This window comes from Astyanax mexicanus, chromosome 22 (genome assembly GCF_023375975.1).
Source record: "Astyanax mexicanus isolate ESR-SI-001 chromosome 22, AstMex3_surface, whole genome shotgun sequence".
Classification (NCBI taxonomy): Eukaryota; Metazoa; Chordata; class Actinopteri; order Characiformes; family Acestrorhamphidae; genus Astyanax; species Astyanax mexicanus.
Genome location: NC_064429.1, coordinates 7724807 through 7752207, shown reverse-complemented (window position 1 = coordinate 7752207; position 27401 = coordinate 7724807). Strand labels below are relative to the sequence as shown.

The 27401-nt window shown below is 35.0% G+C and overlaps 1 protein-coding gene across 1 annotated transcript in view; it reads left to right on the top strand.

Moving 5' to 3' along the window:
* rorb (RAR-related orphan receptor B) overlaps positions 1–27401 on the top strand; it is a 58735-nt gene that overhangs the window by 14887 nt on the left and 16447 nt on the right. Inside the window, exons 2-5 of the mRNA XM_022668256.2 lie at positions 22168–22253; positions 23006–23147; positions 24256–24678; positions 26997–27118. Coding sequence (XP_022523977.2) covers positions 22168–22253; positions 23006–23147; positions 24256–24678; positions 26997–27118 — 773 coding nt within the window. The remainder of the gene's footprint in view (positions 1–22167; positions 22254–23005; positions 23148–24255; positions 24679–26996; positions 27119–27401) is intronic.

Genomic DNA, 27401 nt, shown 5'->3' with positions numbered 1-27401 from the left:
TAAATATATTCGTTTTTTTGTTCAACTTATATTTTTTATTTAGTTAAAATCTAACATTTTGATTTAAAATCAATCAATTAATATATTATTTAACCCAAGTACCAAAAAGTTAAACAAAGATAAAAGATGATTTATTATAAATATCCTTTTTCACACTTTTTATTTATTTATTTATTTTTTATCTGTAATAAAGGATTCTTTTCTGTTACAGCAATGTATAATTTTACCTTTGAATAAACGAATTCAATAATTTGAATTCTGCTGGTTAATTTGATAAACTTTCCGTAATTTCCTTTTCAGCCAAAATTCATTATTTATTTATATATATTTACTATATTCGCAAGTATAAAACCTACTAAATTATGTTAAAATAATTGAAAACGACTTAGTATTCTAATATTAAGTAAAAGTTAAAGCTGGGCAAACTTTCAAAGTGTCTAATCAGGCTTTAATTTCTTAATTTCTTAATTTCTTAAGTAAAAGCAATATAACTGTGCATTTAAACAGCTACGCTCTTACAACTTGCTCTTACAGCCCAGAACACTGCATACAAGCATTTAACCATTACATAAAACTAACCTCAGTATCTAAAAGAAGATACCCTGAGGGGAACAACTTCACTATGAGTTCAGGGTTTAAGATGTTAAACTGCTCTACACTTTACTTCCTTTGTGATTATTTTATTTTTATTTTTATTTCAGAGTCTGCATATAATATACTATATATATATATATATATATATATATATATATATATATATATATATATATATATATATATATATATATATAAACAAACCCAAACCATGTTCTTCTTAAAGGCCACATGTTAAAGGCTGTTAAAGCAGCCTTTAAAAAAAAATTAAGAATAAACAACATATTTGTATTTGTACTCAGTTAAAGTAATTACATTTAAATAAAGTATCAGAACAACAGGTCTCGAGTCAGAGCAGGTCAGAGTGGATGAGAGTTGGGCTCTGTTGATGTCTGGTCTGAACGCTGTAGTAGTTCTTGTCACAGTCGTGACCACGTGACCCGGAACGAGGGACCAAGACGTCTGAGCTATTCTCCTGTCAGTAAAATCACACCCTGCCTCGTTAATCCTGACAAACGCTCACACACTCTCCGGCTTTATCCAGAGTCCCCATGTAGAGCAGGGTCAGGAGATCAGGAGGTTTTCAAGGTCACAGGGAGGTCGTTTGGTTCACTCATCAGAGTCTAAGGACCCCCAACCCCTCATCTGCACACAACTATTTAACTAAAAATGATATCGAAATTTTGGTACCACTTTAAAATAAGACTACCTTTATAAAGGGTTTATAAATGGTTTACATTACGTTTATTAATAGTTAATAGTTACTAATTAGGTTGTAAATGCATTCAAAATCATTAATAACCAGTTATAACGCATACATAGAAAGAGCAACAATGACCTGTTGTTTGACAAATAGTGAACCCACAGCCATCTATATTTATATGTCTACGTATGTGTTATAACTGATTATTAATGTTTTTTTTAGGCATTTACAACCTAATTAGTAACCATTAATAAACTAATTGTAAACTTATTGTAAACCATTTATAAACCCTTTATAAAGGTAGTCTTATTTTAAAGTAGGGCCGATATTTTAATAAAAGAATGATGTAGGTGCTGTTATCAGTATTGCTCATATATTTTTTAGCAACAAAAGAAATTCACAGATATAAATGTGAATGAATAAAAAGTAAATATCTGTTTATAGGAAACTACTTTCTGAGAGGACCTGCCTCAAAGTGTAATTGTGTAAAAGCTGTGTAAACATCTGTATTAATATTCATTTATATTTTTATATACAGCTCTGGAAAAAAAATAAGAGAGCACTTAAAAATGAAGAATGTATTTTCTTTGATTTTACCAAATTAAAAACCTCTGGAATATAATCAAGAGGAAGATGGATGATCACAAGCCATCAAACCAAACTGAACTGCTTGAATTTTTGCACCAGGAGTAAAGCAGCATAAAGTTATCCAAAAGCAGTGTGTAAGACTGGTGGAGGAGGAGAACATGATGCCAAGATGCATGAAAACTGTGATTAAAACTGTGTTTATTCCACCAAATATTGATTTCTGAACTCTTAAAACTTTATGAATATGAACTTGTTTTCTTTGCATTATTTGAGGTCTGAAAGCTCTACATCTTTTTTTGTTATTTCAGCAATTTCTTATTTTTTGCACATAAATGCTGTAAATGAGAATATTTTTATTTGGACTTTGGGAGAAATGTTGTCTGTAGTTTATAAAATAAAACAACAATGTTCATTTTATTCAAATATAAACCTATAAAAAGCAAAAAATCAGATAAACTGATTCAGAAACTGAAGTGCTCTCTTATTTTTTTCCAGAGCTGTATATACACAAACTATATAGATAAATATTAACATAATTATTTGAAATATTTAATAAATAAAAAAGTGTTAAACAAACCAGAATATGTTTTATATTTTAGATTTTTCATATTAGCACCTCTTGCTTAGTTAGATGATCAGTTTTGTACATCTCTGCTGGATTTTCTCAGTCAGTTTTATGAGGTAGAGTCACCTGGAATTCAGGCTTTCAGTTAAGTTTATGATGAAACTGGCTCTCATCAGGAAGGTGTTTCTTCATAGTATGCATGTACAATGTAGGTAAATTTGGAGAAAAACATTAAATGAGAAGGTGTGTCCAAACATTTGACTATTACTGTATTATATTGATTATTGGAATTAGATCTGAACTGAAATCAGTGTGTCACTAGTATTTAATGTATGTTAAGCTTATATTTGTTGCCATATCATCCTCTATTCATAACGACATCTACAACATACTTAATTGCAAACACAGTAAATTAACATAATAACAGCATAATGAATGATGCTGAATCCATACATTTGCATATATTCAATATGCTGGACACCAGCCAATAGGAACCCTTCTGTTGGCTTGGTGCAGCAGCCAATCACAGCACATGACGGTAATACTGGAGTGAAGCACAGCTGATGCCAGGACAGTCAGAAGAGCCTCTGGCCTGATCAGTTAATACCCACGATGCACTAGACAGGCAGGACAGGCTGTCTCTTTATAGAAGAGCACATATAGTATATATATATATACTGTATATATGTGTACATGTACAGAGTATACACCCACACATATAGCACATAATTCATCACATACACTATATCAGATAAAAAAGATGTCTTAAGGATGAAATGATGAAAGATGTGAAAGTATTTTCACATCAATGCAAAAATAATACGATTTAAGTTTTTAGATTTAAAGTGGCAGTCCGTATTATTTAGTTTCTTTAGTTTTTATTATTTAGTGGAAAAGAATATGGATAAAATAAAGTGTTTAATGTTAACGTGTGCTGGAACCACCATCCCTGCTAAGACTAATATACTCATTCTATAAACTGTCTTAGCGGAGAATGCTAATACTGCTCCAGCAGTGATAGCCAGGGTTAGAAGCAGACTACAGACGGATAATAATCACCTCTCAATGTCCAAAAAGCTAGCGCTTAGCGGTTAATGCTAATACTGCTCCAGCAGTGCTAGCCAGGGCTAGCAGCAGACTATAGGTTGATAATATTCACTTCTGAACGTCCGAATGGCTAGCATGGTTAGCGGATAATGCTAATTCTGCTCCAGCAGTGCAAGCTGGGACTTAAAGCAGACTACAGGCTGATAATACTCACCTCTAAATTACCAAATGGCTACCACGGTTAGTGGGTAATGCTAATACTGCTCCAGCAGTGATAGCCGGGGCTAGCAGCAGACAGCTGAACGTCCTAATGGCTAGCATGGTTAGCGGATAATGCTAATACTGCTCCAGCAGTGCTAGCTGGGACTTAAAGCAGACTACAGGCTGATAATACTCACCTCTGAATGGCCAAACGGCTACAACAGTTAGTGGGTAATGTTAATGCTGCTCCAGCAGTGAAATTTAAAAAATTAAAGTATTATTAAAGTGTTTATAGTGGATTGCAGTAAATCGTTCTCTTTGTATGATTGCTGTACATCAATCTTAATGTTAACACATCCAAAAAAACAACCAGCTGACCTTCTTAAAGAATCCAACATGGTTCATGAGAGCATTGCTGGTGACGCCTGAGGAGCCAACATAATATCTGAACCCCCTAAAGCATGTGTCTTCTGGTGCTTCCCCCGAAGTCATGGGTGTTAAAAATGGATGAACACCACATGCCAGTCCAGCCTGGACCCCCCTGGTCCTACTTATACAACCAGCACCCCAAGAGACCCTGTCGCTCTGCTAGACTACTAGATACAGTGGCACCTAGTGGCAGCAAACTTCCTTACCAACCCTGAGAAGAGCTTACTATACCTTCACCTATTGGATAATCCTGATACTCATTCTGATTCTACACACAGCTTTTAACACCAGTAGACCTGTTCAGTCTTTTAAAGTAATGCTGGGCGGTATGACCAAAAATGTATATCACAATATGTTTCAAGATTCCGACAGTTTTACTGTATATCACAGGATTTTTATTTATGTACTTTTGCATAACTGGGCTTTTATATACATTTGTGACTTACTTTACTAGTAGACATACACATATTGTAAAACACTTAGGCTTTAAATTAAGGCTTTGATTAGTATGGGGTTTACTTTGCCCCACACAATGAACTAATAAATGAAGAAAAAAAAAAAGAGCCAGTTCCATCCTTTTTTCTTTTTTTTTTTCTTTATTTAGTTGAGTAGTTTTTTATTTTCATAATATGTATTAGAACATTACTCAAATATTCACTATTCACTGTATACCTGTAACTCTTTACTGTGTACCTCTTCACTACTTTACAATTGGTGCTCTCAAACACTTTATTAAGAGACAAGAAATTCAAGTAATTAACTCTTGATGAGTTCAGCACAGCTGTTAAATGAAAGCCTGAATTCCAGGAGTCTCTACCTCATAAAGAAGTTTTTACTTCATAGTTTGGATGATTTTATTATTAATAAACAATGCACATTTTTTTAAATAATGATCATGTTTATGATTAATAATAATTCTGTATTTGTATTTATATACAGTACAATATATTAGCCTACAGTGAGTTAGCCCCACCCATTCACACTGAATCTATGAGGAGCATTTTAGCCTTGACTGGTTTTGAGTGAGACAGCCAATCAGAACCGAGGTCATTTGAGTTTATCAGTCTTAAAGGCACAGTGACAAAAACTCACTGTTTAAGTCTAGATGTTAAGAATAGGTTACAAAATGGTTCATATTAATTTAATTAGTATTTTTTCACAGATTAATATTTATAGAAGAATAAATTGGTATATTTTATTTAGTTATGGTTTCCTGGAGAGAAATTAAGCTTAATCATAGAAAATTTATACTTTCCATCAAAAATCTCCATTTGATGTGTTGTGTAGTCCAAGACTAGGCTTAATCCCTGTCTGGAAACTAACTCATAATGTTAAATAGTGTTAAAGTGTGATAATGTGGTTCTGTTACTGTAGGACTTGGTTTAAGGAATGTTTACTGATGCTCTTACAACTCACAGCACGGCCATAGCTGCCATCTTCAATTTGGCTTTATGTGTGACGGGATGCTCCTCAATGAGGAACATAAATTCGACATGTTTGTGTGTATGTGTGTGTGTGTGTGTGTGTGCTTGTGTGTGTGTGTGTGTGTTTATGCAGTGGAAATAATCTCTCGCCTACACAGCGCATTACCAACAGTAGAGCGTCTGATTAGAATATTCATACACAGCTTTGGAGGATCGCTGGGCAGACGGCCAGATAACAGAATATCAGAATCAAACCCGTAAAGATTCCCCAGCCAGTTTAACATTCCATCCATATTTAATACATATACATATTCACTGCATGTCTTACTACATTTTAAACATTATTTTATGTATTCTAATCCATACATAATGTTAAAAACGCAGATTATTGCCATTAATACTTCAGTGTTCATTCAGACTGTTCTATATCTAAGTGACTGTATTTTATCCATTCTAAATGCGTCTCAGATCACCTCCTGAAGTGGTGTGAGGGATGCAATATGTATTTTTTGTTTAAATGTGTCTCAAACCAACTTCGGTTGGGTTTGTACCTGATTTAAATTGATCTAAGACCAATTTAAGAAGTTCCTGAAGTGCTTTAAACGATTAGTTGTGTTAGTATCTGTTTTAAATGCGTCTCAGACCACCTCCTGAGGTGGATTTGGTGATCAGTTGGATTTGTATCTGTTTTAAATGTGTCTCAGATCATCTTCTAAAGTGGTTTTAGTGATCGATTGGATTTGTATTGGTTTTAAATGTGTCTCAGACCACCTCCTGATGGAGTTTTAGTGATCAATTAGATTTGTATCTGCTTTAAATTCATCTCAGACCACCTCCTGAAGTAGTTTTGCTAATTAATTACATTTGGATCAGATTTAAAAGTGTCTCAGACCGCCTCCTGAAGGAGTTTTGGCGATCAATTAAATTTGTACCCTTTTTAAATGCGTCTCAAACCAACTTTTGAAGTGGTTTGAGTGATCGATTGGATTTATATTGGTTTTAAATGCATCTTAGGCCACCTCATCAAGTGTTTTGAGTGATTGGACTTGTATATGTTTTAAATGTGTCTCAGACCACCTTCTGAAATCAGTTTGGTAATCAGTTGGATCAGCCTCAGACCATCTCGTAAAGTAGTTTTGGTGATTAGTTGGATTTGAATCTGTATTAAATGTGTCTTAGATCAACTTCTGAAGGAGTTTTGGCGATCAATTAAATTTGTACCCTTTTTAAATGCGTCTCAAACCAACTTTTGAAGTGGTTTGAGTGATCGATTGGATTTGTATTGGTTTTAAATGCATCTCAGACCACCTCATCGAGTGGTTCGAGTGATTGGATTTGTATGTGTTTTAAATGTGTCTCAGACCACCTTCTGAAATGAGTTTGGTAATCAGTTGGATCAGTCTTAGAACATCTCGTAAAGTAGTTTTGGTTATCAGTTGGATTTGTATCTGTATTAAATGTGTTTTAGACCATCTTCTATAGTGTTTTTGGTGATTATTTGGATTTGTGTCTGTTTTAAATGCGTCTCAGACCATCTTTTGAAGTGGTTTTAGTGATTAATGGATTTTAGAGCAGAGATAGATAGATATCAAATCCACAATTTGTTTCAGACAGTGACACTACCCCCATGAAACTGACTAAAATAGAAAAATATTTATATATATATATATATATATATATATATATATATATATATATATATATATATATATATATATATATATATATATATATGTGTGTGTGTATGTGTGTGTGTTCTTAGTTGTGGAGCAGAGGTACTCTTAGCCACTTAATGGATCTAATTAAATAAATCTTTAGAGAGATAATTTTTCTCCTGAGACCAGGAAGAGTCTCATATCATTAAGAATCAATTATTACAGTCCACGTGCCAGACACACACACACACACACACACATATATATTCACTTTATTTCCCTCTCAATCTCATTTCTTTTACTTCTTAAAACATTGGTGCACTTTGCCATCATAATACTCTCCAGCAATGCTAATGCTAGCAGTACATTCACAGCTGGTCTGTGGGGCTTTGGCGTGCTAGCGGCTAGGCTAGCTGCAGCGGAGAGGTATTATGGTGTCGTCCATCCTCGGCTAAGCCTGCAGGGCTGAGCTCGTATTAAGCATGGAATCGCCAGCGCTGCATTCCCCTATCTTACATAACCCGCGGATAACCCCGGCCCTCATGACTAACAGCGCTCAGCTCGCCGGCTAGCCAGGCTGTGGAAAAGACTTTCTGTATGCTAACTTTAACAGCACTAACACAACAACAACAATCACAGTGCTACTAAAAGAGTTCAGGGAGAAGAGAGGATTTGGTGTCAAGTAGAGTTTGCCTGAGGTCATCTTCACAGATATATAAGATGATAAGTGTAGTCACTTTCCTAAGGTCTGGAAGAAAATCCAAACATTCATCACATTCATCAGCTGAAATAAAAAAAGATGTTTGGAGGGTCAGTTTCAACCTAAGAGCCTCCAAACATTGGTCTACCAGTGGTTTAGGTCTGGAGCACCATTTTTTTCTGTAGTGTTGTCTGTATTCAAGTCAATTTTACATTATCATGGAATTAAAACAAGCGGCAAAGAAAGTGTATGGATATGTGGGTTCAATACCCGTTTTAAAACACAGAAAAAAAACGGCTGACAAAATGTTTTAGATAGATAGACAGATAAATACAGATATTTTCCAAGTCATTTTTTCCAAAAATCTGTTTTTGGAAAATGAAGCAGGTAAACCCAAGAAGAAAGGAACAGGGTCGTGGTCCAATACTCTTTGCTGCTCTGGCTAATGAATTGCGACACAGCCAGGAAAAAACGCCCTTATAAGGACATAGGGAGCCCAAAAACAAGCGAAAAAAACTAGAACAGGCGTAAAATAAAGTCACGCCGAGCGCGACAGAGAGAGAGAGACAGGGGAGGAATGTAAACTAAAGCTCGCCAGAGAAGCATTTTATTATATTTTGTATTTTTTTCATTATCGTTCATTACAGTTTAAACAACCTCACAGGCCAGATGTTTCATGCTTGCAGCCTAATGCCGACCCCTGTTCTATATGATAAGATAATAGAAAGAAAACACTGTATCACTGTAACTGTTAAACATGGTGGCGGATGCATCGTGCTCTGAGGCTGTTTTGCTGTCAGTATAACTAAATACTATAGTATAATATTATAAACAAATGTTCTGGTTCCCAGTTGGGTTGCCTGTACAGGTTATCTGGCTTATTACTGTTGTGTTGCTGACTGACTGCTCAATCAAATTCTGACAGCAAACTCTCTTTTTAATATTTTATATTATTTTAAAGATGCTGATGAGTTAGTTGAGCAAAGTAACAACAAAATAGCTGTAAAGACTGTAAACGTAGCATACTCAATTAGACCCGGTGCATGTTTAATTATCCAAATGATGATCTGAAACCCCAAAAAAATCCTAACAAGCAGTGTATATATTTTTTATGTATTTTTACTAACTCCATTACTAATTATTCTATAAATATTTAGTGCAATAGTGTTCCTTACCTCTAACAGGTTATGGTTTAATAAGGATAATTCACTCGTTTTTCATAAAAAAATACATGTTCAAACTTTTTTCTTAATGTTTTACTACTTTATTACTTTTGAAAGATTAACATATTAAACATAATATTTTTACATAACATTAAAACATAACATTGCAACTTTGTTTTAGTTTTTGTAGTTTTTGCAGGGGATGGTTGCAAATATGTAAGATGAACCATTTTTATATTATATGTTGATTACAGTTCATTATAGAACATAACAGGAGGGTTAAGGTGGTCTGTAATGATGGCACCCATTTGGTACCCAAGTTGCATCCCAGTAACAACACAAACAGTACAACTCAAGAAACAGCGTCGGGCATCACCAAGATGTTACTTTTACTTTTCTCCCGGGGGGTGATGGGGGATGGGCCGCGATGACATCACTTCCTGCTGCGGCGTGACGGCGGTGTGGCTGATTACTGTGACTATACAGGCCTCCCACCCACAAACCCAGGGAGGCGCTGGTCGCCCTGGCAACCGCGACACAGACACGGACGTCTCCTTATTTCTTATGACAGGTCTACGCATGTAGCCCCTCCGGCCATTCTAACGCACACGGACACACACACACACACACATTTATATACACACACACACACGCACACACTTACACTCCTACACATCACATATAAAACACTTCAGACTCATATTAAAGCCCCTCAGAAAAGCCACTGCTGTGCCTCAGCGACCACCACTGCAACTCTTAGCTTGCAGTTAAGCCAAGAACTTAGCTTAACTAAGGATGCACCGGATATTTGGCAACCAAAATGAAGAATTTGGTTAAAAATGGCCTAAAACCTCTGGTATTCGTTTAAAAAAGTGAAAAGACTTAAGTGAATAATTAACAACAAACCATGACTAGTTCATTTTAGATCATCTTGCATTACAGTGTTCCTATCTCTCTAAAGTTAGGATGTTTTTTTTTTAGCAGCGGTGGTACTTTCATCAAATTAATATCAGTGATAGCTCACATGGTTTAGCTAGCATACCCGCTCTAGCATTGAAGCTGGCAGCATTATACACGATTATTTTGAGATATTATTTTATTCTATCATTATTTTAAGATAGTAAGTAATTATTTTGAGATAGTAAGTCATTATTTTGAGATAGTAAGTCATTATTTTGAGATAGTAAGTCATTATTTTGAGATAGTAAGTCATTATTTTGAGGCAGTAAGTCATTATTTTGAGATATTGTATCATTATTTTGAGGCAGTAAGTCATTATTTTGAGATATTGTATCATTATTTTGAGGTAGTAATCATTATTTTGAGATATTGTATCATTATTTTGAGATAGTAAGTCATTATTTTGACGCAGTAAGTCATTATTTTGAGGCAGTAAGTCATTATTTTGAGATATTGTATCATTATTTTGAGGCAGTAAGTCATTATTTTGAGATATTGTATCATTATTTTGAGATAGTAAGTCATTATTTTGAGGCAGTAAGTCATTATTTTGAGGCAGTAAGTCATTATTTTGAGATATTGTATCATTATTTTAAGATAGTAAGTCATTATTTTGAGATATTGTATCATTATTTTAAGATAGTAAGTCATTATTTTGAGATATTGTATCATTATTTTAAGATAGTAAGTCATTATTTTGAGATATTGTATCATTATTTTTAGGTAGTAAGTCGTTATTTTTAGGTAGTAAGTTATTTCTTTGAGATACTATCTCGTTATTGTAAGTTAGTCAATATAGCCAATAGTTTTTTTTTTTTTTAGTTCTGGTCAGTGTTAATTTCATTAATGAAAACTATGAGGAAATAAAAATTTATACTTGAAAACGAAAACAATGATGAAATTTATGACACTTTGCATCAACTAATAAAAACTAAATGAAAATCTCAAAGACTGACGAATGGGAGAATTATTTATAATAAATTATATTACTTAATTGTAATATTATGATACTAGAAAAAAAATAAAAAATATGTAAGACTGTGACTACCATTTATTGGACTAAAATGTTGTTTATTTTCGTGGACTAAAACTAGACTAAAACTAATAATAACCCCAAAAAATTGACTAAAACTATTATACATTTTAACGCTGGTTTGAACCTGAAATGTTAATTTCAGTGCAGCACTGAATCTAATTGTAAAGCAGTCCGATTCCGTAACCAATCAATTGGCCGATTACAGCATCAGTGGACTCCTGACACGTCCATCAATACCGTTACGCTCCGAACGCTGAGCGTCCCGCTTTTAGCAGGATAAAAATAGACAAGCGCCTGTGGACTGTTTTTGTCTGACATGGTTTTACACAACATCTCTGAGTGTGTGTGTGTGTGTGTGTGTGTGTGTGTGTGTGTGTGTGTTCACCTACGGTCCATTCTGCTCATCTGACCCAGTTTGATTTTGGCACTGGTCAAACTGGGTCAGAAGTGGATCCAGTCCAGTGTTCCTTGATGAGGGCCAGTTGTACAGAACTGGCCGTTCTCTCTGCTCCACACACACTCTCTCAGAACTGCTCCATTTCTGTACCCAGTTCTCCAGCGCGGTACTGACTTTACCTTCAAACTTTACTCGCTAGTTTTAAAAATGAAAGAAAAAGTACGATACATTTTATTTAGGCCTGTCACAATAATTACATTATCGACTTATCGTTTAATAAATGGAAAAGACCTCAATCATTTTAATAATCGTGATATCGCCCATTGTGTTTGCATTTAAAAAAAGACATATATTGTTACTGTGCCTCTGGGGATAGGGGTATGGCCACCATGACCTGGTAGTGCGGAAGCACAGAGAGACACAGACACAGGGAGTGAATGAACATAATTAAAACACATTGTTATTAGAAAAAATTTCCTCTAGTACCTCCCTCTAGTACACATGTGTACTTACACAAGTCAAAATTAAAACACATGTGTAATTACATACCCTGTACCTCTGTAGTTGATCTGTAACAATGTGTACTTCATCAGTAGTTACACTGTAGTTACATGTATTGTTACCATATAACTACATAGTACTTAGGGACACTTATTATAAAGTGGGAACAAACATGGTAACGGTCCAGTGCCAGTCTTATGTCTTAGCTCAGCTTTCCATTCACCATCAGCATATCTCTCGAGTAAAGACTGAGGCAGGGTCTTTGTACCGGTCCAACGCAGGCCAGCTGGGACAGACCGGGGCTGCATGTCATAGTGTGGGGGAGACCCATGCTTCCCCTGCCTCTGCACCTCACAGTGTGTATTAGGTGCATAAACAGAAATGTGCATTGCCTTTAAAGGGGTGGTATTATATAAGTGCCATTTAATAGTCTTAAAATACAAGTCAACAATATCGTTTATCGCTGTAATTTCTGGAGCAACAAACAACATATTGTTCGCAAAAAACTTTTACTTCATTGAGAAGTCCCCGTGACTATGAGTGATATCTAATGCATCATTAGATATCACTGTCTAACTAATAAATCCTTTACTTCAAGTAAAAGATTATTTAAAGCGTGTAAAAAACGTCTATTTGTAGCACCAGTATTAGCATTGTGGAGTACTCTAAGTGTTTTCATTTGCCTCAATCCGTGTTACAGGATGATACTAATAACGCCATGGTTGCTGGTTCAAATCCTATCTGGGCTACGATTTCTTACAATTACTTGATTCCACTTTTCTCTGCTTTTTTGTTTTCCGTTACGCAAATTTGGTACATGGTACCTGGAGTGAGGTTCTAGACGGTCTGAGCTTGGAAAAAAAAAAGTGTAATTGCAGAGCACTGATTGGACAAAAAGAATCGCCACTCTAGGCAATGCCAAAAACCACAAACCGAGGAAAGTTAATCAATACCTTAATTTTGCTCCATTGTTACGCTATTATTATTGCACTGAAGATGATGTACTATACTGGCAGTGTATTGTTTCAGTTGAGTTGAGCAGTGCAGGTACCATGCAGTGGAAAAGCACCATTAGAGTGCTGGATTACTAATCACAGGGTTGTAGGTTTTAGGTTTTATACCTGCACACTGTAAGCCTGGATGCCTTAAATATGCTTAACCCTAAACACTTAAAATTAGATAAATAAATGATAAGATAAAAGGTATCATGGATGACCCTATAAAATAGCAAAAGCAGAAAAATGATTGTAAAATCAAGTCATTCTTAACAGGTAATGTCCTAACTAAAAAAATATTAAATAGAGCTGCTGGGAACTTGGTCTTTGGTCCACCCATTCCTGAGACATGTGAGCGCCTGATTTAGACACACAAAGACACTAAAACTACAATTAAATCAAATTACACCAATAAAATATCTTACTCTTTATCACTAGAATCGGGTATATTATACCCATAAAATATCTTACTTTCTGTCACTAAAGTTGAATAAATAATCATCTGAATGCATACCTCCTGAAAAAAAACATAAATGAAAGGAGGAATCAACCATAACATTAATGATATCAATGAAGCTACACAAAGACCCATACAACTCAGACAGCAGCAACACAATGAAAATCACATAAACAAATTGTGTGGGTAAAAATCACCCGGTGTTAGCTTTCTAGAGTTAATAATAATGATTAAAAGCAATTAATTAGACTTAAATAAAAGTTCATTTAATTGTTCCTTTGCACAATAATTCAAAATCATTTGAATTCTGGTAAAATAGATTTGTACTTAGCAAATTTTAGATAAAAAATGCTATACAAATCCAACAAAATAAAAAAAGATGCTTGCTCTTACAGCCTACAACATAGAGACCAGGCAGTGGATCATCTTGTATGTCTTATATGATCTACATGACACACCCAGAGTGTAAATAGGTCTAATAGTTAAGTAATATTAGACAATATCCAATTTTACATGAAAGCACAAAAGCAAATCTGTGTTTTAAGTGATTAATCAGGTATACAATTAGCATCAAGCTAATCAGCTTCCATTACTGTTACCCTCGTGGCTCCAGTGCTAAACTAAAGAAGAGAACTTAATGAGAGGCAGAAAAGGAAGACAGCCTGCTCAGAGAATGAAACAGGATGAATGAGGAGGAACAAAACAAGCTCCCTCCCACCTCTTCCCCCGTTCAGAGGGTCTCATTAGCGTCGCGTCTGTAGGGGCCTGACTGCACTGAAACGATGTGACAAGTCAAGAATGACGCACTGCCTCCCTCCTCTTGTTGTCTGATGTGTTTCTCGTATTTCCAATTATAGAGTACCAATGAATTATATCAGAATAGTAAAGACAGAAAATCATCTGTGTTTATACAGTTTATCATCATTTATAAGCTGATTTTAACCCTTTCAGACCCTGCGTCCATTACAACAATGGTCATAATGTATTTTCTTATTTTTTTCTTTGACAGCTGTTGTCCATTAAAATAAACCATGAACCAGCCAATATAAGGTTTGCAAGCCAATATAACACAGCACTGAAAAAAACAAGGGCTCCTGTCTTCTAGTTTTATGCTATTTAGAACCCTTTTTATTAATATAAAATAAAATGATAAACAGGCATCCAATGCAATGGACATTAAAGCTAATTGGATTTCATTTTTACATAGATTTTATATATATTTTTTTTTAAAATTATTTTTTTGTGTGCATTACAGACAGAAAACAGATTTTCGTGTCTAAAAGGGTTAATATTTTCTGGATATAAAAAGACATAAAAATCAATGTTGATTTTGGACACCCCAAATTTAAATAAATGCATTCAGCTATTTTTTTTTATTATTTTTATTTTTTATTAGGAGCACTAAACCCTCTGATTTTTTTTTTTTTTTTTTTTGCTGACAACACCCTCAGCTCAAATTTTAAAAAATGCTAAAAAAAAAAACAATGGGAGGGGTTGTTTGAGGGGGCACTGGGTGATGTATGGGTTTAGAGGCAAGGCAGGAGGGAGAGAGCTGATTGGCTGACCTGCAGTAGCAGCAGCAGTGTGCCTCTGATAGAGGTGAGACGCAGATGGTTGGACATCGTCAGCAGGGAGGTGATTTTATTGAGTAACTGATCTACACATTGTGATGCGTAGTACACAGAAATATCATCCACGACTATAATAGCACAGTGGAACCAGAGAGGGTGCTGCAGAGGCAGGAAATACCAAAATAAAAGCGTTTTTTTAAAGGTTAGGAAAGTATATAATTGACTTAAATGTGTACATGCACACACTAAGCTTGTCTTGTGCAATAAGTACAATAAAATACAAATCTCTGGAGTCTAAACATGATCTTAGAGGGGTATAAAGCCCCCCGGGTTGTGATGGTCAATGTCTGGATCTCACTGATGTTTTTTGTTGCTGAATGCAACACAATCCTCACAATATAACTGGGCAATAAATTGATTTTATTGATTAATTCACAATTTAATTTACAGTTAAGGATGATGTGTTTTTATAAAAATCGTTTTTCTCTCATTTCAGAGCATGATATCAACGGATGAGTTGATACAGAGCTTTCACACGTCAAATAATGAGAAGAAAACAAGTTCATCTTCCTAAAGTTTTAAGAGTTTAGAAATTAATATTTGGTGGACTATCCCTGGTTTTTAATCACAGTTATTTTTTTTTTCATGCATCTTGGCATCATGTTCTCCTCCACCAGTCTTACACACTGCTTTTGGATAACTTTATGCTGCTTTACTCCTGGTGCAAAAATTCAAGCAGTTCAGTTTGGTGGTTTGATGGTTTGTGATCATCCAACTTTCTCTTGATTATATTCCAGAGGTTTTTTAATTTGGTAAAATGAAAGAAACTCATCATTTTAAAGTGTTTTTTATTTTTTTCCATAGCTATATTTATGTGTAATTATTTGTATAGCTACTGTAACACTGCAATATCATTTGGGATCAATATGATTAATTAATTGTAATTGTGTATCTATGTTATCTATCGATTGAAACGAATTTAATCAGAATTTAATTTAATCTGTGTTTTATGTGATGAAGGCAGACAGATGTCCAGTTACCCAGGAGCGGTGAACTGAAGGTGACATCTCTGTGGGAATGACCTTGTGTTGCTTGGGCCTGAGGGTCACAGAGGGCAAATTCCCACCCCCTACTGCCCACAGACATATACACACACACGCACGCACACACAGACACACACACACACACACACACACACATTGGGGGGAAGTTTAAGCATGATAGAGACAGAGTTCTATAGAGATGCAGTTCTGACCATAGCTTAAAGAATCTGCGCTGGACAAGACTGTAACACTGTCTGTGTGTGAGTTAATCCCATTAGATTACTCAGTGAGAACACACACACACACTCCATACAACTAACACACACACACACACTTAATAAACACACAGTTAATACACATACACACACACACACTGAATATATGCTTAATACACTTTACACACACACACTTAGTATACAGTTTATACACACACACACATACACTGTTAATGTACACTACATACACACAAATCTTCTATATATGATCTCCTCCACCAGTCTTACACACTGCTTTTGGATAAATGTATGCCACTCCTGGTATATATATATATATATATACAGATATTGAAAATAATAAGAGACCACTTAATGATGATGTTTTTCCTTGATTTTATTTTGCCTGAATTTTTGCACCAGGAGTAAAGCAGCATAAAGTTATCCAAAAGCAGTGTGTAAGACTGGTGGAGGAGAACATGATGCCAAGATGCATGAAAACTGTTATTCAAAACCAGGGTTTTATATTGATTTATGGACTCATTATAAACTTTATGAATATGAACTTGTTTTCTTTGTATTATTTGAGGTCTGAGAGCTCTGCATCTTTTTTGTTATTTCAGCCATTTCTTATTTTCTGCAAGTAAATGCTCTAAATGAGAACATTTTTATTTGAAATTTGGGAGAAATGTTGTCTGTAGTTTATAGAATAAAACAAAAATGTTCATTTTACTCAAACATATACCTATAAATAGCAAAATCAGAGAAACTGATTCAGAAACTGAAGGCATCTGTTAATTATTTCCAGTGTTTTTTTTTTACGTGTATAATGTGTGTGTGTTTTATATTATATATGTATATATATATATATATATATATATATATATATATATATATACTCACACACAGAGTCTTCTCTCAGGCTAAGCCAGACTAGCCAGCCGTCCTGAGCATAAATTCTCTCACACAGATTATCAGCACGTGCTTATTATACACATCTGCGCACACACACACACACACACACATACATTCATCTAGACATGCGCATGAACACAGGCTCGCTCACATTCCCGTGAGTAGCTTGTGAGCACACGCACGGTCTCAGGTGTGTGTGTGTGTGTTTATGTGTGTGTGTGTGTGTGTGTGGTGCTTTCACAGAAAATGAAATCCGATGTTGTGGGTAAGCAAACTTCAGTCTTTAATTTATTTCCTTTTTTGTTGATTTGGTTAATTTATAACTTTTGTCTGTAACTGAAAACTTGAAAGGTGAGTCGAGTGGAGTAGGCGGGTATATATTGGATTATATATTGATAATATTTAGGCTTATATGTTAGTATTGGGTTTGTGGCTGATATCATATCAGTGGAATATAATGGATGGATAACATTTGAAATTCTTAAAAATCTTGTAACAAATTATTTACTGTAATTTAACATTATTTGTGTATAGTGTTTGCATATTTTAATTGTTTTAATTGTTCTCTGAATGCACCACAAAATGTGTGGGATGCTATTGGCTGTGCTGTCAGCGCTCCACCCCTAGCGCAAAATCTGCAAGAACTGTGTGAGAATATTGGAGCTGCATGGGATATGTAAAATACACTAGCTGGACACCATTAGGAACCTCTACAACTCCATTGTGAGATGTGTGACACTTTGCATTAGTTCTACTGTATATGTGTACTTTAATTAAGCAATAATGAACTCGAGGTTCGTGCTATAATGTTTAATATCGGCACTCGCAGATAGAGTGCCCTAGATCAGCACAGCAGTGCCAATATTACAGGTTATAGCACGAACCTCGAGTGTATTATTGTGATTATACCACAGTTCCAGTATCATTCTGTTTATTTAAAGATTTTGAGTTAAAGAGGACAAGAAAATATAATCTGTTTGATTTCAAAAACTCCACCAGTTAAAATAGTTCCATTGCTGCTCTGTTTGTAGCTGCGCTGTTTGGCTTGTAAGCGCTGCATCGTTGCTAGCTTTCCTGTATGTGGAGAAATAATACTGAACCGAATGGAAAGCTTTGATTACAGTGCATTACCAGCTGATAATGGTACTCATAGAATGACTCTCAGCCACACATTGCAGGGTCAGAACTAAGTGTGGTATAATAAATATTGCTTGAAGTCTAAAATAATAATTTCTGATAAATGTATCTTTATCTTATTATTTTTGTATGCCCCAGTGAATTAAAGAAAAAGTCCTTCTCAAGTTTTGCATACTTTTAGAGGGCTTTTACATCTACTTTTTTTTTTAGTCTGTGCTTTTGGACTTCTCAGTTTATTTCAATTCAAAATAGCAGGTGCGAAAAGTGGTGCAAACTACAGGCCAGACCAAAAATACCAAAAGAGGTGGTTTCGACCAGAATCAACTAAACCACTTTTTTTTTAATTGCTTGAACTTTTTAGATCAATTACAAGAAGTTGAGACAGGCTTTTGTCTCACCTTTTAACAATAGAAGAAGAAAAATAACTGGTGTTGTGATGAAATCTGATATTCTGCATTTATGAACAGAAATAAAAGGAATCTAAGGGGGGATTTGTAACATTCATTCTGCTATTGGACACACCTGCACTGAAAAAAAAAACACGCGTAAAATTGACTTTAAAAAAGTTTCGCAACTTTCTGCATTTGCTTTTTTTTTTTTAAGTAAATTTAATTTCAGATAAATTGAAGTAACTTCAACTCAGTTTAAAGACTTAAATGTTACACAGAGTAAATAAATGAACTGAACTTCAGTCAATCCTTTCTTTTAGTAAACTTTACTTCATTTATTTTTACTGAATCAATCCTTTCTTTTAGTAAACTTTACTTCATTTCTGCGTACAATACCTAATTACAGTTATTTAATTTATACAATATTACTCAAATACTTTATGACACATTATATATTATAACACATGGATGGCATGTAATACATTCTTTATACTAGTAAACTAAAAATAATATATTACATGCCGTCCACATGTTGAGACAATGAGACTTGGTCTGTTTACAAAATAAATATTTGAGATTATGTAAATATTTAAATGTGTGTTTTAACTACAATTTAATATAATAATATTGAATAAATTAATTAGGTATTAATTGTAATTAGGTAATATTGTATGCAGAAATTAAGTAGAGGTTACTAAAAGAAAGGATTGACTGAAGTTCAGTTCACTTATTTACTCTGTGTAACATTTAAGTCTTGAAACCGAGTTGAAGTCACTTAAATTTATCTGAAATTAAATTTACTTAAAAAAAGCTTAACTTTTTTAAAAATAAATTTTACTCATAGTTTTTTTAAGTGTATGCTCAAAGGATTCTTGCAGGAAGTCAGAATTTGGCACCTGGAAACGCCTAAAAAGTTGCCTCCTGAAAGTGGCAACATTTTTAATTCCAATTAATGTGAAGTATAGGGAGATGCAGACTACGTGAGTGATGATGACCAAATTTATTTTTCTGTTCTCTTTCACTAAACTGCAGTGTAAAACCCAAACTACCTAAAAAACAGACTGTACACAATTTACAAACACATAGATGTTGGTTTGGAGATCTTGGTGCTTGTAGTTTCTCCTATTGACTTTTGTTTACTCTCAGTAACTCTCATTCTTAGCTGACTAATTTCTGTTACTTGTAGACTATAACTCTACTGAACTGAATGTTATAAATGAATTATAGACTATACTTCAGCATTAAAACAAAGCTTTTTTATTGAATAAGCATCACAATGGTTTAAAAAGTTCAGAGAAGGTTATTTCTAGTTCATTGTCGGCTAACCACAGCGCTTCCCTTCGTTTAGTTCATTCCTCTCTGCGCTCGCGACGCTGGCACAGTGGAATGTGGGCTCAAGCGTGGAAAGATTAATTGAGAATTGCTGCATCAGATAAGCCAGTGTAGAGCAGGGGGAAGAACGTGTGTAGAAATAATTTAGGATTAGATTTGGTGGCTAATCTCTTTATAGTGAGTGTGCAGTCTCAGCATGCAGACGAGTCTGGCTCACTCTCTCATCTTCACTCTCTCTCTCTCTCTCTCTCTCTCTCTGCGGATCTCTTCGTCTCTCCTCGTTATAATTTTCATTTCCCAGTGAAATGCAAACCATGGAACAGATTGAGATAATCAATCAAGCAAGTCAGGATTAGTGTGTATTGTAACTTTTATAAAAGAGTAGCCACCACTTACTGTAATTTGATATTTTCACATAAATAGTTTAGCTTTTCTAACCCCTGAACATTATACACTCATCATCATCACTATCAAAAAATTGTTGCTCAGGCACTTAGGCGTCATTACAAACACTTTAGAAGCCCGATGTTACATTAAGACAGATCTGCAAACACCGGTCCTATCTTTTACTGATACGGCACATAGCATCTAAGCTCAATTGCTAATTAATGAGGTATAAGCTTTTACTACTTGTAGTTGCATTAGCCTCTAAGCTCCAGTGCTAAATTGTGAGGTATAACAATATTTCTCTTTATAGGCAAGTGGCAATCTTGGCATATCTGTTTTAATTGGGGAGAAATCAAAATACTCTAATCTAAAGGTCTAATTACCATTTAAGCACCATATTTTACATCACTGATAAGATCTGACAAAAACAGTTTGTAGCCAGTTTGTAGCCAGTTTGTAGCCAAAAACAATCATGAACAGTTGTAGCCTAAAGATGTACAAGCAACAAGCTTATAGGCTCTTCATTCGAAGGGCGGGGCTTCATCTATAAATGGGTGCCATGATTAGGGTTAAGAAAAATCACAGTTCTTGGGTTACAAGCTTACACTGCCTGTTAGCTACACAAGACTTCTTGTACCAGTGCTAATTTCCTATATGCTTCCTGTGACTACCGAGTAAGCTTCAATTACTGGTTAGCTAACTAACTACATTAGCCTCATAGTTCCAGTACTTATGTCTGAGGTACCAGCTTCCACTGTGACATTAGCCTTATAGTTCTAGTGCTAATTGTTGGGTATTAGCTTCCACAACTTGTTAGCTAAATTAGCCTCACAGCTCTACTGCTAATTTCTGAGGTACAAGGTACTCTTAGCTAGTTGCATAATGCTACTTTCAGAACTGCAGTCCTGAAACCGCAGCATTCTGTACTGCAGGAATATAGCTGCTATTGCCATTAGCTGCTACTTGTTAGCTTAGCACAATAGCCTTGTAGCCCCAGTTTAAAATTAAAGAAGCAAAATTCAGAACATGTACATGTACATGTAGAACAGGTTGTTCTAAACAAGGCATTAAAACAAATGTTCAACAACTGAGGTAATTAAGTAATTAAGCTGATGCTTAGCTGCTTGAGGTTAGCATATTCGAATTAGCATGGACTAGCGCTTTTGCTGTTGGTAGCTTGTTAAGTGTGTTGATCCACATTTGCCATATTAATTCACTGTTGACCAGCTAGTTAACTAACGAGCACTACACTAAACATTTTTATGGGTTAGTTCATGTTTAAAGAGTTTGCCTGCAGTGAACTCTTTAATTTGCGGTTAGCCTACATGACAACAATTAACCTGGCTAGCGTTAATTGGCTAGATTAGCTCAGCTCTGTAGTTGATTTATGTTCAGTTTATATTAATTTATATTGATTTTTTTTATACAATATACAGCAGTTTTTATTGTAACTATTATTAGTGTTCTATAATTGATTGATTGGCTACAGTTAGTGTAAAGGTGGTATTTTTTTGTAATTTGATTTTTGACTAAACTAATCATTATAATACATATATATATATATTAAGGAGGTCTATCACAGAATATTCTCTCCTGAAGAGAACAGTGTGCTCAGTTCTTATCAGAAGACCTGTATTAGAAAAGATCCAGAGGGGGTCTGGCGTGATCTGATATGATTTTGATTATGTCATATTCGTCCTTATCTAACACCCAACAGGTGCATTAACCCGTTCTCTAATGCTCTCTCTCTCTGTTTCTCTCTGCAGCCCAAATTGAAGTTATACCATGCAAAATCTGCGGAGACAAATCCTCAGGGATCCATTACGGGGTCATCACGTGTGAGGGGTGTAAGGTTAGTGTTAGTTTTTGGCATTTTTTAAGACTTTTTAAGGATCAGAACACACAACTGGCCTTGCTTTCTCTTTGTACCACTGTGGCCTGAATAAATGTTTGTTTTTTCTGTAGGGCCGTTCATAGATATGAATGAAATTTGAAAATTATTATACAGATTTTCGATTTTCTTAAAATTTTGTCAAAATAAACTTGATATCAGGGAAATGCAGGGTAATTTACTAACAAGAAAACTAACAAACCAAATCTAAACTACATGAACAGAAAGGACTACTAAAATAAACACTTAAAAATTAATAAACAAACTGAATAAACTAACAAAAAATAAATAAATAAAACTAAGGACCAGAAACCTAACACTGAAAACACAGGGGCTTAAAAACACATGGGAGAATAGGAAACAGGAAACACCTGGGGATAGTAATGAAGGGGGCGGGGCTACAAATGAACACAGGAGGGAGCACTCAAGACATGGGGACTGACAGGGGACAGGACAAGGACAAGACACTTTTTTTTATATATATATGTTTTAAAAATAGCAATGTTAACTGTTTTCTTGGGAATTGTATTCATTTTGTCAAAATATATTTTTTAAATGAACTTTACTTAAGCAAAAAATATATATATATATTTTTAATTTTTAGTTTTGTCAGCATAATATTTTTTTGGAGTCATTTTTTTCTATTCCTTTATTTATATTAATTATATATAATTATAATAGTTATTATAATTTTGTTCTGTATCCTGCTGCAGGGTTTCTTCAGGAGGAGTCAACAGAACAACGCCTCCTACTCCTGCCCTCGCCAGCGCAACTGTCTGATCGACAGAACCAACCGGAACCGCTGCCAGCACTGCAGACTGCAGAAATGCCTCGCTCTGGGAATGTCCCGCGATGGTGAGAACTGATACAGATATATTATATATACATATACCAATTACAGCTGTAATCATTATTGCTATTTATTATTATAATAATTATTTTTTATTTTACATTTGTATCTGTAATGCTATTTGTTATTAATAAATTCAGTAAATTAACTAATGGAGTAAAGTGTTTAAATAGCCATTTTAAAGCACTTTTAAAGTATTTGTACATAAATGCAATAATTGGTTTTTTTTGTTTTAATTTATAAACCCACTTTAAGATATACTTGTAAAAACTTTACAATCACACTTTAGAAACACTGAATTATATAATAAAGAAAAAGCCCATTATACAGGATTATTATTTTAAAGTGTTGCCAGTTAGGTTCCACACAACTGCCAACTATTGCAGACTGGAAATCTTAATTAGTATTTGGAATTGCCTTTGTGAATATTTTTTTTTACAGGTAATGAGCCCATTTTAGCCTTAAGACTAATTAGTATTGCTAATTAGTATTGCAATGAATATTGATAATCATTATAATCATCATTCGATTAAGTATGCAAGCCATGGTAAACCACATTTTCAGGGAAAATAAAGCTTAAGTAAATCTATAATGTTCTCTATATCTTAACAGGCCTTAAGTGTAGATAATACAAATCCCCTTTTCTCTGCAGTAAAATAAGTTATTCTGAATACTTTGAGGGCTTTGAGGACTCTCCTACAGGATACTTAAAAAAACTGCCTGTTTTTTTCTCTACTCCACTTAATAATTCCAGATCAGTAACATGAATTAACCCAAATTCTGCATAATTAAAAATAAACATTGAAACTAGACAAACTTAATAAAACAAAAGGTTTGGATGACATAAAATGTTTGATGTGTATTCTGGAAAATATTGAATTTAAAATTCAATACAGGAAAGAGCCAATTGTATTCATTATATTTTAACAGTTTGCAGATTTACTTCAAAGTTGCAAAATATTTTCTATTAAACATTTTTAGTAAAATTTCTTGTCAAATATGGAACCTTTTTATGTAATTCTTAAATAGATATCCTAAAGATATTAGCGTGTAACCAGGCTGAAATGTGATTAAAATGTCTGCTTGTTAAGGTTTTAACTTTGTGTCCTGCAGCGGTGAAGTTCGGCCGTATGTCTAAGAAGCAGCGGGACTCGCTGTACGCCGAGGTGCAGAAGCACCAGCAGCGCCTGCAGGAGCAGCGGCAGCAGCAGCAGACGGGCGAGGCCGAGGCCCTGGCCCGGGTCTACTCCACCGGCCTGTCGTCCGGCCTGGGCAGCCTCGGGCATGACCTCGGCAGCGCCTACGCCAATGGCCACCTCATAGACATGCCCAAGGGCCAGGCCAACGGAGCCCCGCCCGGCTACTACGGCATGGACTCCACCCAGCCCAGCCCGGACCAGTCCGGCCTGGACATGGCCGGCATGAAGCAGATCAAGCAGGAGCCGATCTACGACCTGACGCCCGTGCCCAACCTCTTCCCCTACAGCTCGTACCAGGACAGCCAGCTGGCACCCGGGGTCTCCATGGGGGAGCTGGGTATGTAGCAATCCATCATTATCCAAATAAAATGTCACAGGTCATATATATAATACTTCAGTAGCCATCAGCAGCCAGAGTCAGAGAGAGAGCACAATTGGCTATGCTCTCTCTGTGTGGCTAGATGGCGCTCTCTCTTCCCTCATTACTCCCACTGTGATTGTAGTTGTAATTGGGTAATGCTGGTGGGCACAGGCATCTGTTAGCTGCTCTATCAGAGCTGGGGATGTGTCGCTTTCCTCAAAATGTGCTGTAATGCTGCTTAGTAATGTAATGTAGTGAAGAGAGTGATGTAATGTAGTGAAGAGAGTGATGTAATGTAGTGAAAAGGTAAAAAAGTTTATAAAAAAGGCGGAGTCTGACTTCACACGTATCGGTGGTGTTATACGCTTGTCCGCTATTGTTTGGAAAATTTCAAGAAATGCTAATGAGATGGCTCAGCTAAATTGGGTTAAAATTGGGTCTCTCAAAGTTGTGTTGACAATTATTATTAAAATAAGCACATATTTAAAGAATAAGCTTTAAAAAATGGTAGTTTACCAAGAGTAAAAAAAAAAAATCTTACTGTATTTTGCTCAAAAAAGAAATTAGTTAAGAAAGTGATGAAATGCTGCTGAAATTAGTTTAAATCAGTTAAATTGTTTAGTTTTACCTTTAGTATTTGCTCTGTATTAAATGTTCAGTTTTGATCAGTTTTTTTTGTATGCATGTTTTGTAAGAATCACAGAATAGAAGATTATAAGCACAGTTATATTAAGTTTATTGTTTTTATTTAGCAGTGTGATATACAGTTCATGCAGAATCCTCATATGCAAATCTATTACAGATAGCGATACAATTTGAGGCAGATGTGTAATAATTTTGCAAGTTCAAGCCTGAGAAAAATACAGCTCTGTGAAACAAATTAGAGCGCACTTAAAAGTGATGAGTTTAAAACCCCTGGAATATAATTAAGAGGAAGATGGATGATCACAAGCCATCAAACCACCAAACTCAACTGCTTGAATTTTTGCACCAGGAGTAAAGCAGCGTAAAGTTATTCAAAAGCAGTGTGTAAGACTGGTGGAGGAGAACATGATGCCAAGATGCATGACTTAAACTGTGATTAAAAACCAACCAGGGTTATTTCACCAAATATTGATTTCTGAACTCTTAAAACCTTATGAATATGAACTTGTTTTCTTTGCATTATTTGAGGTCTGAAAGCTCTTCATCTTAGATGATAATAATAATAATAATAATAATAATAATAATAATAATAATAATAATAATAATAATAATAATAATAATAATAATAATAATTAAATGATAATACTCTCATTTGGAATTTGGTAGAAATGTTGTCTGTAGTTTATAGAATAAAACAACAATGTGCATTTTACTCAAACATAAACCTTTAAATAGCAAAATCAGAAAAACTTCAGAAACTAAAATGGTATTTTATTTTTTTTCCAGAGCTGTATATAATGCTTTTTCTTTGTTAGCTACATTATGCGATATTAAGTCAGCCTACGTTGTCAGTTAACCAAATTAAAAGTATTATTGCAATGTTTTTGTATTAGTCGAACCTCTGTCTACAGTATTCTCAATATTAACATTTCCAACTTAGCTTAACAAAGTCCATCTTAGACTTTTTCTGTTTTCCACGCTAGTCATAGCCCTCAATATCTCATGTTAATCCACTCATGAGTTCTATGGAGATTTGGGGTTTCAAGTTAATATGATATCCTACATTAGCTTGTTACTTCAGCTTCAGGAATCAGCGTGCACTGTGATTACTGTCACGGTTATTACCACACACACTCATTATTTATTTATTAATTGGTTATTGTTGTATTGAGAGAGGCATGACTGACAGCTATAATGCAACGTGCACTGTGCTTATTAACCATTTTCCAAAACAGTCCATCAGGAGAGCCTGGCCTGTTACAGATTCTTTTTTTTTTTAGTTTTATTTTCACTCAAAAAAACTGACAAAGGATGGATTTTGAACAAGGTATCTAAATAATGTATTTGTCATTGGCCAGGGCTCCAAGTGGTAAGGCGCTGCCACTATGTTTAAGAGATTACTGGTTTAAATCCGGTTCATGCAGCTTGCCATCAGCTGCCGGAGTCTTGCTCTCTCTGGGTGGGTACAGTAGATGGCGCTCTACTCTTTCCCCTCATCACTCCTAGGGTGATGTGGATCAGCACAAGGCTGCATCTGTGAGCTGATGTATCAGAACCGAGTCGCTGCGTTTTCTTCCGAGCGTCTTTTTATTTTATTTTATTTGTTTATTTAAATAAAGGAAAACTAAATATTCTCTCTTTTTCTGCAGATCGCATCGCGCAGAACATCATTAAGTCCCACCTGGAGACGTGTCAGTACACAGCCGAGGAGCTTCAGCAGCTTGCCTGGCAGACGCACTCGTACGAGGAGGTCAAGATGTACCAAAGCAAGGTGAGGTTTCAGTTAGGAGAGAACAAAACAGGAAATGCTCTGTTTCATTTAAAATAGTATATCTCTTTAAATGGACATGGATGAAAAGAGTGTGCTGTAACAGTAGTAAGTCAATATACTGTAGTAGTAATTATAATTAAGATAAATTACAGTATTTGCAGAGTTTCCTGGGAAAAAGAGATGATTGGGTCCTGTGTAATGCTATTTTTAGCAATCCTTATCCCGAACTAAAAACTCAAAACATTATTTTGAATCTGCGTTCTTTAGTTTTTTTTTTACTGCT